The sequence below is a fragment of the Arachis ipaensis genome, chromosome B4, assembly GCF_059453495.1.
Source record: "Arachis ipaensis isolate K30076 ecotype BB chromosome B4, ASM5945349v1, whole genome shotgun sequence".
Classification (NCBI taxonomy): domain Eukaryota; kingdom Viridiplantae; phylum Streptophyta; class Magnoliopsida; order Fabales; family Fabaceae; genus Arachis; species Arachis ipaensis.
In genome coordinates, this window is record NC_142439.1 from 21,084,439 (window position 1) to 21,100,558 (window position 16,120).

Genomic DNA, 16,120 nt, shown 5'->3' on the forward strand with positions numbered 1-16,120 from the left:
CTTTTGTGTTTTTTCTCTGAATTATGTCCAATTATGAAAACATGTTATTTTGTGCTTATTTTAATTAATTTTATTCCACTTTCATTCCATTCAATGCTTTGATAGTTTTGATGAGTGATTTCAGGTGTAATAGGTAGGAATGGCTTGATAAGGGTGGAAGAGAAGCATGCAATTGGGAGAGAACATGAAGAAAACAAAGGAGAAGCACACAGCCAAGTGTGCGTATGCGCACACCTGTGCGTACGCACAAGTCCCTGCACGTGACTTCATTAAAAAGTCACATGGCTCACGAATTTGGAGGTTTCCAGGCCCATTTTTGAAGTGTTGAAGCATATAAGGGAGAGGCTAGCAACACCCATTCATAACATACATTACACAATACACTTAGTTCGAGTTTTAAGGTAGTTTTTAGGATAGTTTCTCTTAGTTTTTCTCTCAATTTTCTTAGGGTTTAGTTAGGGTTTATACTACAATTTTGTATTTTCCAATTTTGATCTTGGATTCTAGCTATTTTTATTGTAAGTATTTCTTAATTTTCTCTTTATTACACTACGTGTTCTACACTTTCTTATATTTTAAGTCACTTTGTCAATACATATATGCTTTTGCAGTTTTGAGTTTTAATTGATGAATTTGATGTTTAGTAGTTTTTATATGTTTGTTGAGTTGCCATTGTTGATTTGTTCTTTGGTTGTTCATAGTTTCAAGTAGTTTTCCAATTTTGCAATGTTTTATGATTATGCCTACCATGTGTTTGATGAAATGCCAATTTTGATTATGGAGTAAATTTTTACTCCTTGACTTAGGAAAAATGAGTATATGGGTTACTAGAGTCATAATGTTTGACATTTAGTGATAATTCTTGGGTTGTTAGTTGTTATTGTTTCCACTAACGCTAGCTTTTTACTAAGGTAACTAGTAAGTTAGCTAGGATTTATAGATTAATAACAATTATGCTCACTTGACTTACTCTTCGATGTTAAGGGTTGACTAGGTGAGATTAATCCATCATAATTATCATAGTTGTGGTTATGGCAAGGAAGGAATTTCATAACTCATCCCCAAGTCAAGGTTCTATTTATGTTTTCAACCACATTTCTCTCACTTTAAAGCATTACTTGTCTATATTACATAGATAGTTCTTTAATTCCTTTATTAGTTTATTAATTATAATTTTGATTGTTCTTTAATTTCTTTAATCGTTTGCTTCAATCATTGAAAACACCCCTTGTTTTTCACAACCAAAATTGTGCGCTTGTGGTCACTAGTTCCTGGGGAAAACGACTCGAGGTTTAATTACTCTCGGTTATTTTAAATTGAATTAAACTCTGATTGATGGGATTTAATTGCTGGTTTGGACTATGCTACCGACGAAGTAATTCTTGTTTTGAGAAATTCTAAACCGGCACAAATCCTCATCCATCAATATACTTTATGGGTTGGTTGGTTTGGACTTCGATGGTGTGGGCTTAGAAGTATGGTCGGAGTCTTCTGGAAGCTAAAATGAGGGCATATGCAAATTTTTCTATTCTTTGATAGTTCAATTCTGCCCCCCTGTAATGCTTTGCTCGTGAAGTGGACAGGTCATTGTCCCTCGTTATCTTCTTAGACGGGGGCAGAGCCTATAACATTGTTTGTGACAGCTAGGTATAACACGAGCTCTTTCCCCTCTTCAGATCGGATAAGGATGGGGGGGTTGGCTCAAGAAGTTTTTGGACTCTCAAAAAGCTTGTTCACATTCTTAAGTCAATTAGAATTGATGTCCCTTCTTGAGAATTTTAAACAAGGGTAGGAATTTCAAAGCCGATCTTGCCAAGAATTTGGATAAGGCTTTTAGTCTGCCATTTAACTGCTGAACTTCCTTAAGACAGGTCAAACTTTTCATCTCCATGATGGCCCTGAATTTGTCTGGGTTGGCTTCAATACCTCTTTGAGTGAGCATGAACCCAAAGAACTTTATGGCTTCTACTGCAAATATGTACTTTCTGGCTTCCTCCTTGGTCTTGACAAGCATGTCGTCCACGTACACCTCCATTAATTTTTCAGGGTGAGATAAAAATACCTTGTTCATTAACCGTTGATATGTAGTCCTAGCATTTTTTAGCCCGAAGGACATTACTAAGTAGTAGTAGTTTGCCCTAGGAGTGATGAAAGATGTTTTTTTTTTTTTTTCATTTGTCTTGTACATCAAGATTTGATTGTATCCCAAGTATGCATCCATGAAGGACAGGTATTTGTATCACAACGATGAGTAATGAGTTTTCTGCAGTTGGTTATTGTGACGCAGACTTTGTCAGAGACAGAGTTGATAAAAGAAGTACATCAGGCATATGCTGTTTTCTTAGAAGGTATTTGAATGTGATCTAGTAAGAAGCAATCCACAATGGCTTTATCCACTGTTGAGGCTGAGTATATTGCTGCCTCCTCGTGTTGTTCTAGCTTCTTTGGTTGAAAACTCAACTTGCTGATTACAAATTAAATGCTGAAAACATTCTCTTGTTGTGTGACAACTTGAGTGCTATAAATATTTCCAAAAATCCAGTTTTGCACTCAAGAACTAAACATATTGAAGTGAGATTTTACTCAATAAGGAAACATGTTCAAAAGGAAAATATTAGCATTCAATTTGTTAAATCAGAAGATCAATTAGTTGATATTTTCACCAAACCTCTGCCTGAAGACAGATTTTGTAAGCTAAAAACTAATCTAGGCATTCTGAGTTATGATTCCTTATTTGAGCCTTGCTAATGTGTTTGTTGAAGTTTTGTCTCTCATGTTGGAAGGAGACAATTCTAAGCAAGTGAAGTATCTTAATCCTAAATCTTAGTCTCTAGGCTCAATGGCAAGTTCTGAATCCTCTGGGCCGACCTTTCAGTTCAGCGTTCGCATGGTCCAATGTGTTTCTTTAAACTCTATCATCTCTGGACCCAATGAGTGTTACATCATCCATGTGGGCTTTTATGTTTTGTCCTTTAATGAAAAAGGTTTCATTTTAAAATTAGTTTTGTTTTACCTAGTACTTTATTTTTTTAAATAAAATCAAATCAAAACTTTCCAATGATGTCAAGTCTTTTTAAGGTCTACTCATAGGTGATGCAGTTGCATGTTTTCAAGAAACTCCTTTCTTGTTGCAGTTACCAAGAAAATGATGTCAAGTCTTTTCAAGGTCTACTCATAGGTGATGCAGTTGCATGTTTTCAAGAAACTCCTTTCTTGTTGCAGTTACCAAACCTCTCTCTTCATAACTCGTTCCACAACCTCTTCGGTTCTTCCCCACTATCATCATTGTCTTGTTTGTGCAAAACCCTTGTTTCAAAATGAGAAAGAAAACTATTATTCGAAAGAGTCCTAAGGCCAAATTCTACAAACTCCCTGATAAACCAAAAACCTCTCCTCGTTCCAAAGATCAAACCTTTACACCATCTTCCTTTCCACCAACCTCTCCTCCTCGCACCGATCCAATGGCTCATACCAAAATAACTCCAAGGTATCCCTCTTTATCCAAGCCAATGGCTCCACCCAGTGCTCCTTCACAGCCAAGCACCTCGAAAGAAAAATGTCCTGCTGCTGAGGAGCCTCCGCCTAAACTTTTGCGACCTAAGCCTAGGTCAGCTCCTCAACGTCCTCAAAGAGGTAACCCCCATCTCCCTCTCAAACCGGTTAAGAAACCTTCCATTGATCCTTTTGAACACAAGTCACAGTTTATGACTTCTCATTCTAACTACAACCCTCACCGTTTTTGCTCTGCCATGAACCATGATTTTTATGAGGATGTTGTCGTTCATCGTACCATCTGTCTAACTTTTCTGACTGATTTACCAACCCTGAAAAAGAAAGATTTTATTTTTGCTAATAATCTTTAATTTTTGGACTGGGACCATCTTTTCAAAATAAAAAAACCTGTCTACCTAAAGGTGTTCATGGTTTGGTTAATCTAAAAACCAAACCAGTTTTTTAGTTAACCAAAAATATAGTATTGGTTAATTAACCAAATTGGTTTTACATGATGAAACTGGTTATTAACCGGTTAGTAAAATTCAAAATCGGTTTTCAACCAATTATTAAAGTAAAAACCGATTTTTAAAAAATACCCAGTTTTATATTAAAAAATCGGTTTTTACATTAATAAACCAGTTTTTACACTAAAAACCGGTTTTTACACCAAAAACCGGTTTTTTCTTTCTCCTCCTCTATCTTCTCCTCCTCTTTCTCTTCTCTCTCACTTGAGAGAGAAGAGGAGAAAAGAGATAGAAGAGGGATAGAGATTGAGAGAAGGTTGAGTGAGAAAGAGAAAAGAGAGAGTTAAAAAAGAAAGAGGAGAAGGAGAGAAAAGAAAGAGAGGAAGAGGAGGAGAGAAAAAATAGGAGAGAGAGAAAGAAGAAAAGAAAAGAGAGAGGAGCGAGAGAGAGAAAGAGAGAAAAGAAAAAAAAGAGAAAGAGAAAGAGAGGGGAGGGAAAGGAGAGAGAGGGAGAGAGAGAGAGAGAGAGAGAGAAGTGAAAAGAGAGGAGAAAGGAGAGAGATATGGGAGAGAGAGAATAAGAGGAGAGGAGAGAGAGATAGGGGGAGAGAGAGAGGATAAGGAGAGATAGAAAAAGGAAAAAGATGATTACAGAGAGGAAGGGGATGAGAGAAAGGATGGGAGAGAAGGAAGGGGGAGAAAGAGGGCAAGGAGAGAAAGAGAGAGAGAGAGAGAGTTAGTGAGAGAGCGGAGAGAAGGAGAGAGAGACAGAGAGAGAAGGAGAGAGAGAGAGAGAGAGAGAGAGAGAGAGAGAGAGAGAAAGAGAGAAAGGGAGAAAGGAGAAAGAGAGAAAGAGAAAGAGAGGAAGAAAGGGAAAGAGAGAGATGAGGGGAGAAAAAGGGAAAAGAGAGAGGGAGATAGAGATAGAGAGAGAGGGGGAGGAAGGGAGAAAGAGGGAGAGAGAGAAGCGGAGAGAGATAAAGAGGAAAATGAGTGAGAGAGAGAGAGAAGGGAGAGAGAAAGAAAGGGGGAAGGAAGGGGGAGAGAGGGAGAGGGGAGAGAAATAAGGGGGAAAAGAAGAAAGAGAAGGGGAGAGAGAATAGAGAGAGAGGAGGGGGAGAGAGAGAGAGAGACAGACAGAGAAAGGAGGGGGAGAGAGAAAAGGAGAGGACAAAGAGGAGGAGGAGAAAGAGGAAAATGAGAGAGAGAGAGAGAGAGAGAGAGAGAGAGAGAGAAAGAAAGGAGAGAAGGGAAAAAGAGAGATGGAGAGAGAGAGAGAGAGAAGAAGAAGAAGAAGAAGAAGAAGAAGAAGAAGAAGAAGAAGAAGAAGAAGAAGAAGAAGAAGAAGAAGAAGAAGAAGAAGAAGAAGAAGAAGAAGAAGAAGAAGAAGAAGAAGAAGAGAAAGAAAGGAGGGAGAGAGAAAGAGAGAGGAAGGGGGAGAGTGAGGGATAGAGAGAAAGAGAGAGAGAGAGAGAGAGAGAGAGAGAGAGAGAGAGAGTATGTAATTTGGTTTTGAAATTGGGTTTTGATTTTAATTTGGTTTTGGTTAACCAATTTTAAAAAATATGGATATGGTTTTTAAAATTGTTTTATTAAACTGGTTACCAAAATGTGGTTATGGTTTTTTAACCGGTTAACCACATTTTGGTTTTTATGAACACCCCTATGTCTACCCAGTCTTAGTTAGAGAGTTCTATGCAAATATGACATACCATGAGGGGAATATTCACTCATATGTAAAAGGTCGTGGCCTTGTTTTGAATGATGAATCCATTAGCGACGCTCTTAAATATACTGATGTTGGTGCTTGTGCTTATACCTCTGGTAAATGGGATGAGGGGTTGGGTGTTTCATATAAAGATGATCTGACTGTTGTGTGTGAAAACATCTCTCATTGATGGTCTTACACCAACTCATAAAGCCCTTGGTTATCTTCGTGCTCAGTTGCATCATATAGTGAATCACGTTATTCTTTCTCAAAGCGATTCATATCAAATAGTGTCTTTCTATAATACTATGGTTTTATATGCTATTCTCATAAAATCTGAAATTTCTTTTGCATACTTAATGGTAAGGCATATGTTTGATTGCATAAGAAGTGAGAAAGATAAGGCTCTTCCTTATGGCATGTTCTTAACTTGTATTTTTGAACATTTTGGTGTCGACTTGTCAAATGAGTCATATGAAAATAGACACTCATATCTAAAGGGAGGTAGTTTAGTGAAATAGCAGAAAAAGGGGCCTACTCAAACTGAAAAGGTGGTTCTTGATGATGATGACGACTATGAGCCTGATGAATCTCATTCTCTCTCTGCCTCAGGGACTTCAGCTTCCACTGGACATAAATCACTTCTATATGTAGTGGTGAAAGATGTTGTCCATGAGTTTGTCTCTCAATCGAACCATCGAATTACCTTAAGCAAAGAACAGAGGAAACTTGCTGCCAAGCATGAAAACTTCCTCAGAAAGTCCAGAGACAGAGTGGCAGTTCTCATAAAATTCATTGAAAATATCCATGAGGGTGACACTATGGCCACTGACCTTGAAGACGCTGTTGATTCTGAGGAGGATGGTTCGGATGCTTGAGGATGTCTCGTGTTGCTGATTTCTGTATTTGGATAATTGTCCTTTTGAAAAAATGTAGTTTGTTTTGAACTATGTTTTGTTTTGGATGATTGTAAACAATTAACTACTATTTTACTTTACTGTCATTTATCTAGTTCTCTGAACATTGAACCCTAATAGCTTCTTGCAGGTTTGCAAACTGATTCCATATTCTCCTTTGATGACAAAAAGGGAGAGTAGTGGTAGTGGTGTGATTGACTGTGTGACAGTGTGACTGCTGATTGCTTTGCTACTTATAGTTAGACTGCTTTTGATAATGCTTATTGATTTATGATGATTGCTTAAGTTTCTGCTGGTTGCTTTTGATTTGATACATGTATGTGAAGTTGCATGTAAAGCAATTAAGGTGAATGCTCTACTTTCTGAAAGTCAGGGGGAGCACTCATTAAGAAAGAAAGGAGGAGCACATCAAAACTACTAGTGAAATCATCAAAGGGAAGTGTTCTAAATCATGTCTACTTAAATCTCTTTGAACACATGTTTGTCATCAAGGGGGAGATTGTTGAGTTAAGAATAAAATTAACTTAAATGAGGATGACAAACATTGATTTATTGGGTTAAACACCCAATTGGGTTTGAATATTTTATTTAAAGTGTTGCAGGCCCAAGTGATGGAATAGAAGCCCAAACCAATTGGAAACAAACAAATCAATTGGGTTGAGTGGGAAGTCAATCCAATCCAAGCCCAAGTTTACTCATCCTAGATGAATCAAACCAAAGCCAATGCTCACAAGCTTTCTTCGGACAGATTCAAGAAGAAAGAGAGAGAATGCTTCTTCTTTTTCATTCATTCATCAGAAAAGAAAGAAAGAGAAGAGTAGATCAAGAAAGCAAATGTGTAATCGCCCTAATCAAAGCATATGCTAAGCTAAGTCAGAAGATAAAGGTAATTTATTTCCATTTGCATGCATGTTAATTTCTTCACTTCTTCTCCAACTCTCTACGACACCATTCTTGAATAAATGAAGAAAGTGGTGTCTAATTACTTCTGCTGAAAATCAATGGCTTACAACATTACTTGGAACTAAAGCACATTTTCAAAGGTCTAGATTTGGGATTATCACTAAGGAAGATTATCTCTGCCGCTCTATTAACCTTGGTCAAGCACGAAAATCAGATTTGAAATTTCTAATTTAGGGGTTGATTGAAGAAAGAGAATGGATGATTTAATAAAGCTCAAAATCCAAGAAGTTGACTTGAGAAAAATCTTAGCTGAGACTGAGAATAAGGTACAAAAAGAAAAAAAATATTTGGGGCTGGGAGTCAAGGAGAGAGAACCCGAATAGAGAGCTGTGTGTGAAACCTCACTAGTGAGTTTGAAATCTTGGAAGCATTGCACCTACACTAAAGGAAACACTCCGCCAAGATGAAGAACAAAGTCCTGAGTTCTGTTGATGGGTTCTGTTCATAGTTTTAATGCTATTATTCATCATCTCCTTCATGTTTTACAGTTTTGTATTTCAGTTTTAATGTATATCTTTCTGTATTTTCTTTGAGAGGAAAAAGGCAAAAGAGAGGCATTGAGAAAGAGCCATAAAGAGAAAAAGGCTGAGAGAAACACTTGAGAGAAAAGTCAAGAGTGATTTCAGATTTCATTTGGTTGTATTTTCTGTCTTGTGTCAAGTACCTGAGAGGTTCCCCTTGCTAAGTTGGGTAAGCACTTAATGTCATGGTTCTGAAAACCGAACCAGATCGGCCGGTTCAACTGGAAAAACTGAGAACCGGTCACTTAATCGGTCCGGGTAAGGTCAAAAACCGCCTGACAAAAAACCAATAAAAAACTGGTCGAACCGACAGTTAACCAGTGAACCGGAAGAACCGTTCGGTTTTTTAGCAGTTTTTGGTTTGAAAATTAAACTATTAAACGGCGTCGTTTTGAAAGTAAAAAAAAAAAAGAGAGAGAAAGCAACGAAGCCCTAATCCTGAGGTTATTTGTTATGATGAGGTTATTTTGAACCCCCTTCTCTTCGCAGACTCCCAAGTCACAAACTCACAACCCTAATTTCCTCTTCGAAGCCAATCCCCACCTCCAAGGCTGGAACGCCACTGTCACCTCCAACAAACGCCTAATCGAAGCTTCACCTTCGCAGACGAGGGATCTTCTGGTCGTCGTCGGCCGTCTAGTCATCGTCGGGCATTTGGTCGTCGGCTTGTCATCCTTGTCATCGGCATCGTCTGGTCGTCGTCGGGCATCTGGTCGTCGTCGTCTGGCTGTGCTCTTCCGCGTTGAGTATTCTAAGTCTCTAACATAACATCTTTGTTTTTCAATGAATTTTGTTTATTTGGTTTGGGTTGCTGACTTGTTGACTTGCTGAATTTTGTTTCTCTGTATGAACTGGGTTGTTGACTTGCTGATGTTATTGAGTTCATGGATTTTTTGGTTTTTATTTTCAATTGATTTTTTTATTCAGTAAGGAATTTAGGGCATATTTTAGTTTAGAGTTTCAGATGGCAGATGCAGAGTTTTTCAGTTTTTCTTTTGAGTTCTTGTTCTGCTTTTCAATTTTTTTTTTGTTAATTATATGGATTAAAGGTTTTGTAATTTTGAATAAATTTGATGTAAATTCAATTTTGAAATTTTGAACTTTGCTATATAAGTTCAATTCTGTTGTATTGAATTCTGCTATATTGAGTTTGGTGAATTAACTGATGAATTGATGAATTTAATTATGTTGAATGTTGTATGAATTGTATGAATTGATGTATTTGTCTGCACCAGCCCTTTTAGTTCTTCTTCCAAGAGCATGGGTTAGCCGGATAATCGTTCTTATTTCAAAGGAGGAGTTCTTTTAACTTTCACAAGAGCGTATTCTAGGGACCTTGCTTTCACCTCTATGAAATGCTTGAGCAGTCGAGTTTCTTCCCTTTGTTCTCCAGGTTCTCTCTTTCTCTGCTAAGTTTCTTGATGAGGCTGTGGGCATCTTCAAAGCTATAAATTATGGAATTAGCCTTCTCTTTCCCTTTGTTAATTGTTGATTTAATTGTCTAATTGTTTGGATTATGACTTCTGAATTTGTTTTCTGAACTTTTGATGTCGAATGTAATTGATAATTTTCTGTTTTGAATTTTTGGTGCTGCATGTATTGTTTGCTTCTTGATGTGATTAGAAATTCTGTAAATCTATTCAACAATCAATATTTAGTCATTGGCTGTAACTGAATTTAATTTGTGTAAATTTGTGTTTGTAACTTGTAGTTATTACTAATTAGAAATTTTTATTTTTGAAGATAGAACAACTAGATAGTGATTAAGCATTACATACATTAATTTTTAATAATTTTATTTAATATTTAATTAAACCGGTTGAACTCCGGTTGAACTCCGGTCGGACCATTGAACCAGTGAACCAGTTGCCTTACCGGTTCATTGACCGGTCCGGTTCTCGCAACCTTGCTTAATGTAAAGAGTTTAGGTATTAGCATAATCAAGTCAAGTTTAGGTTGAAACTTGTGTGCCCAGATAGGATTATGTGAGTCCTAGAGAATTGGTGTATGTAATACTCTTAATATAGTAAAAATTCCACCAACGTTGTGGTGGAGATCGGATGTATGTTGCATTGCACAAGGCAGCCGAATCAGGATACATGACTGTGTCATCTTCTTCCTTTCTGTTTATGTTCTATTTTCTGAAATTCATGAGATAAAACAAAATTGTCACATAATATTTCGCTGCGCAGTTCAAATAGAGTTGCAGTTTGAGTTCTGGTTTTAAGGCTTAATCAATTAAAGAAAAAGAAGGCCATATATTCAACCCCCTTCTCTAAGTCTTCTAAAACCTTCATACAATTCTAATGTCACTAACATACAATAATAGTAAAAATATACTTACTCCTACTAAACAAAACTGATATAATTTATCAACCACATTTATTTCAGAAGGCCATATGAGATAATAATATGATGAAATAGAATGTTTACTAATAATAGAAAGTCTTTCTTTTTCTAATTGCAAAAAAAAATCTATTTAAAAAAATAGATTAACATTGGCAGATACAACTTTAAAGTAAAATAATATATTCACACAAGTTACATATCATATAAATAAAAAAATATTAATTTGTAAGTAGCATTTTTAATATAGTAATCAAACATTGATAATAAATTTTGTTAAACAATAAGTCTATCTTTCGACAAACTTATTATTTACATGGAACCAAATAAGTATCACATGCTTATTATCACAAATGCGCATGTAATTTGGCCAAGTACAAAACTTCATTTGGATCGATCTGTATTTGCATAAACTACGCACACATAAATTCATTTAGTGCGGCTTACCAAATATTCTCCACAAAATTCTGTCAAACAATAAACTTATTTTTGAATTGACTCATTGTTCACATGAAAACTTGAGAATTATGCATATTTATTATTGCATATATTTTCTATCAATTGAACAAACACTAATCTTCCTTTGGGCCGATTAGTGGTTGCATAATTAAATAGAAAATAAACACAAGGTTCAATATTTATTATTTGGCCAAACAATAAACTTCTTTTGGGTCGATTATTGTATGCCTAAATAATACACATTGATTTAAATTTAACTAGTTATCCAAACATATAGTTACCATCAATATATGTGTGTAATTTGACCAAATATAGACCTTCCTTTGAGCTAACCAATATTCGCATAAATTACATATTATCATATTTCTAATGTTTCAAAATAAATTTATTTTCATAAAAGAGGTTATTTTGGTAGCATAATATTCAACCAATTTATTCTAAAACTAAATTTTATAAAATAAATATATATTATATTATTACTATTTTTCTTATGTAACAAATATAAAATGCTTATATAATAATAATAATAATAATAATAATAATAATAATAATAATAATAATAATAATAATAATAATAAGTCTCAATATATAACAACCACATAATATATTGTGAGACCTCCTTAGTTATACATATAATTATATGAGTTATTAGTATAAATGATATTAGTAACAAGAGTGACGACATTCATCCGTATCGGTAGATTTTTGTATCCAATTATTATATTATTTTCATAAAATATTACTAGAATAAAGTATTAATATACAAAAAATATTATTATCTTAAAATATTATTATATAAAATATTATTATTTATTTTTTCACATATTCAAAATCGGCTCATCAAAAACGGAATCTATTCGCATTATTCAGATTTTGCAAATTCCTAACATATGAAACTCGAGAAGTCCGTTAGTGAAAATTTAGGTTGTTACACATTGACTATAAGTCCAGTTCACAATCTATTAATAGACAAGAAAGAATTTGTAATTGGACTACAGAAACTCGGTACAATAAAGTGCGAAACTTAGTTTATGTTGACTTTATTCTTATGGGTTAGACCGACTAAGATATTGATCTCTAAAATTTGAGAAGTAAATTAGACGCTCTTCTCACTACTTTAATTATCACTATTCACTGAGTAACCAACCTAAAACATGAAGATAACTTCTGATGTTATAAGAAAGTAATCACTTTTGATTTAGAAATTATCTCTAAAAAAATGATTATATCCTATATTATTATTCTATAAATAATCTAACATATAAGTATTTTTTAAATTTTGATTTCAATAAAAGTTTATTTAAATTTTTACTGAGTTAGGCATTAAAATCCTTTTTATGTACCCTTATTATTGTACAAACAAAAATTTCGAAGAAACTACTATTTCGCAAACAACTAATTTTTTTTTATATGGAAAAAATATTAGTGTTTTTGTTAGAAATGGGATTATTGAGTGTAATTACAGATGGGTAAATTTTATAGGTAAAAAGTCAACACGTGAGGAGCGTGTTGCAATACGTGACAACATTTCAACTAATACGCAGACAACGTGTTAAAATACGTGAAGAGCATGTTAAATATTTCCACAATAATATAATACACTTCAAATATCAATATTCAAATAAAACACTATCTTCACTTCCATATTAAAAATAATTTGTGCCCACAAACAAATTAAAACTTTCACCCAAAAAATTTAGACACATGTCTAAGTCTAAATTCACTTTGGTTTCACAATTATTAATTAGAGAAGAAAAATGTGGTTAATTTTTTTGGATATTGGATAAAAATGAGTGTAATCCTTTAATATTGGAAGTTATGGTGTTTTATAAAATTCTAGGACTATAGAATTCGCAGAGTGCAAATTGTCAGATTAATTTTTTTTAATGTATAAAGACAATACACAGATTGCGTATTGTATTATTTTAATATTAAATTATAATACACAGTCTACGTATTGTAAATACACACTCTGCGTATTGTCAGTACAATACGTGTTCTACGTATTGTGCTTGCATAGAGCAGCGCTCCCATAATACTGTAAAACCTTATTTTTTGTAACATTAACGGTAAAACTCCCTCCACTCTTCCATATTAAAATAAAAAATTCGAAAAATGTATGCCACTCCAACTAAAATGAAAATTAGGAATGTGGATATTTTAGTCAAAGAATGTTGATCAAGTGAAGGAAGGGCCGAAGGGGGGTAGCTAGAGCTAGAGCTAGACGCTAGTAGCTTAAGCTTTGAGTGTGAGAAGTGCGCAGTGAAGTGAGAGTGTGTACTTAGGACACGGATGTCACGGAATGTAAGAAGCAAACTAAAAATTGATTTATTTATTGTTATTTTATTTTATAAAAGAAAAGAATAAATAGAAAATGGAAAACCACCACATCAGCATCATCATTGCATGACAACCGTGCTCTTCTCATCATTCACAGCTCACAATCCCAACTCCACCACCCTCCTCCTTTGTACTTTCCCCATCTCACTCACTCAACTCTCCACTAACAACTAACAACTAAGAACTAAGAACCAAACCCACCACTGAAGCTGCACTACACAATAATAATGCCTCCTTCTTCTTCGTCTTCTTATTCTGTTTCTGATTTGGCTATTCCCCATTTTACCCTTAAGACAACCTTCATTATCTCCTACCTGGCGGTGGCGCTAGTGGCGGTGGCGCCCCTCCCCTCACGCTCCATCAACATTACCGCCGTCCTCTCCCCCTTCCCAGACTTCTCCCAATTCACCGCCCTCCTCGCCCCAATCTCGTCCGACCTCGCCGGCCGCACCTCTCTCTCCCTCCTCGCCGTCCCAAACTCCCGCCTCTCCTCTGCTCCACACCTCTCTCCCTCCGCCCTCCCCGATGTCCTCCGCTACCACGTCCTCCTCCAATTCCTCTCCCTCTCCGACCTCCACTCCCTCCCTCCCTCCGGCAAGCTCTTCACCACTCTCTTCCAAACCACTGGCCGGGCCCCCTCCAACTCTGGCTCCCTTAACCTCACCCGCGACCCTCGAAACGGCATCGTTACGATCACTTCCCCTTACTCCCCTTCCTCAAACGCCACCGTTTTGTCCTTAGTCAAAACCTTACCTTATAACGTCACTGTTTTCTCCGTTGATAACCTCATCCTCCCTTTCGGCCTCGATCTCATGGCCTCGGAGACTCACCCCAATCTAGGGCTCAACATCACCAAGGCCTTAATCGACGGCAAGAACTTCAACGTCGCCGCCTCCATGCTCGCAGCCTCCGGCGTCGTCGAAGAATTCGAGGCCGACGAGGGCGGCGCTGGAATTACTATGTTCGTCCCCGTCGACGATGCATACGCCGATCTGCCTCCAGCCGTTAGCTTGCAATCCCTTCCGGCGGATAAGAAAGCCGTCGTGCTCAAATTTCATGTGCTGCATTCGTATTACCCCTTGGGATCGTTGGAATCGGTGGTGAACCCTCTTCAGCCGACGCTCGCGACGGAGGCCATGGGTGCTGGGAGCTTCACGCTCAATATTTCCCGCGTGAACGGCTCCGTTGCGATCAACACTGGGATCGTGCAAGCTTCCGTGACGCAGACGGTGTTTGATCAGAACCCCGTGGCAATCTTCGGCGTCTCGAAGGTTCTGCTGCCGAGGGAGATCTTCGGGAAGAATCCGATCACGACGCCGAAGCTTGGATCGACTGCACCGCCTCCGGAAGACGATGCTCTGTCACCAGAGGGGTCGCCGGGGGCAATGGATGGCCAGCCTTCGCACCTCTCGTCGCCGCCCGGGTTCCGCGAGGACATGCAGTCCAACGCTGCTGCCTCCGGTGTTCGTGGTTCCAAATTCAAGTCTTCCATTGTTGTTGCTGTATTTGTTTGCTGTATAGGGTTTTGTATTTAGTGGTATGAGGTTAATTTCTTTGGTTTTTGCTCCAAATTATTATCATTAGTATTAATTTTTTGTGGGGTTTTGTTTTTTAAATTCTCTCCACCCGCTGTACCCGGTTAATTGCATTATCAGGTTGCAAATGCAGCCTCCCTTTTTTCTTTTAGGTGGTTTCTCCTTATCTCTTTCTTTTCCCCCAAAAAATTATAAAATCTTCAATGTGAATTAATTGAGCCATTGATCTAACAATTAGTTGGAGATCAATGTTCACTATTTGTTTCTCTGTGTAGCAGTAGTACACTTGCATTATAATATGAAAATGTAATGCAAGTTCATTGTGTATAAATTGGGAGTTAAATAAGTTTCCGTTTTCTATGAGTGCTGCAATTGATTTGAGTTTCAGTTTTCTCATTGTTATCAAAACAATCCTTTTGCATATATATACCTTCCAGGTGTTGCACACACGAATTGTCTCCGCCTTATCGAGCGGCATATTTCAGTTGGCTTCTGCAGGATACCTCAGTTCTCATCCACGCTGGAGTTTGCGCAGTTTGCTCGACATCTTACCTCGATGACCATCAGGTACTTTCTTGTTTATTATGCTACAAATTCACAATTGTAAATTTCATAATGGATTCTCTCTCTGTGTTAACCTGCAATATAGGGTGTAAATCTGAAAATCCGAAAATGATGTCATATTGTGCAGGTTAATCCCTGTATTTATTTGTAAGAGTAGATAACTTTCCTGAAACCAAGCCTACCTGCAATTGTTATGTATGCACTCTGTTAAGAAAGGCACTGTATTTGGTGTCAACAATTTTGGAGTTGTTTATGATTGACAATAATATACTGAAGATACTGAAATTTTTTGCAGCTTTTGCTGCGGAGAACTGTATTGGGAATTCTTGTTGTAGCTTTATCTGTTTTATTATACTAATATGTTGTGATCCGGATTTCAAAGAGATTGATCAGCATACAAATTAGACCAGTTAAGAAATTGCTGGAAATAACTTTCCACAACATGGGGAACTAACACATTTTTGAATTATGCTTCTAGACTTGGTTGCATGGAATGTGTTACCCTTCTTTCTTGGTGCATGATTGAATACTCTTATTGAATTAGCATACTGTTTTCATTATTTGGTATTTTACAAAGTTTGTAGAACTGAGGACTAGAATAGTGGTGTGATATTAGATAGTAGAAATATATAATTAAGAGAGTACTAATTCAAGCTTGTTGCAATTGAAGATAGAAAATGGCTAGAACAGATTTAATGCATAGACTACTTTAAGGATTCCTTTTAAGCATGGGATTGCATGTATCCCTAGATATTGAAAAACAATCGGAGATGATATGATGCTGGTTACGTGAGGTCTGGCTTTCAAAG

General features: G+C 36.7%; 1 protein-coding gene across 1 annotated transcript; it reads left to right on the forward strand.

Annotated features, from left to right (window-relative positions):
* Positions 1-13,191: 13,191 nt before the first annotated feature.
* SOS5 (Fasciclin-like arabinogalactan family protein) lies at positions 13,192-15,104 on the forward strand. Its single transcript, XM_016342507.3, has one exon. It carries the CDS (start codon positions 13,440-13,442, stop codon positions 14,745-14,747), a length of 1,308 nt encoding a protein of 435 aa, XP_016197993.2. The 5' UTR covers positions 13,192-13,439; the 3' UTR covers positions 14,748-15,104.
* The last annotated feature ends 1,016 nt before the right edge of the window (positions 15,105-16,120 follow it).

Excerpts from the sequence above, each read along its gene's own strand:
- SOS5 (XM_016342507.3), top strand. The coding sequence starts at position 13,440 with ATGCCTCCTTCTTCTTCGTCTTCTTATTCTGTTTCTGATTTGGCTATT.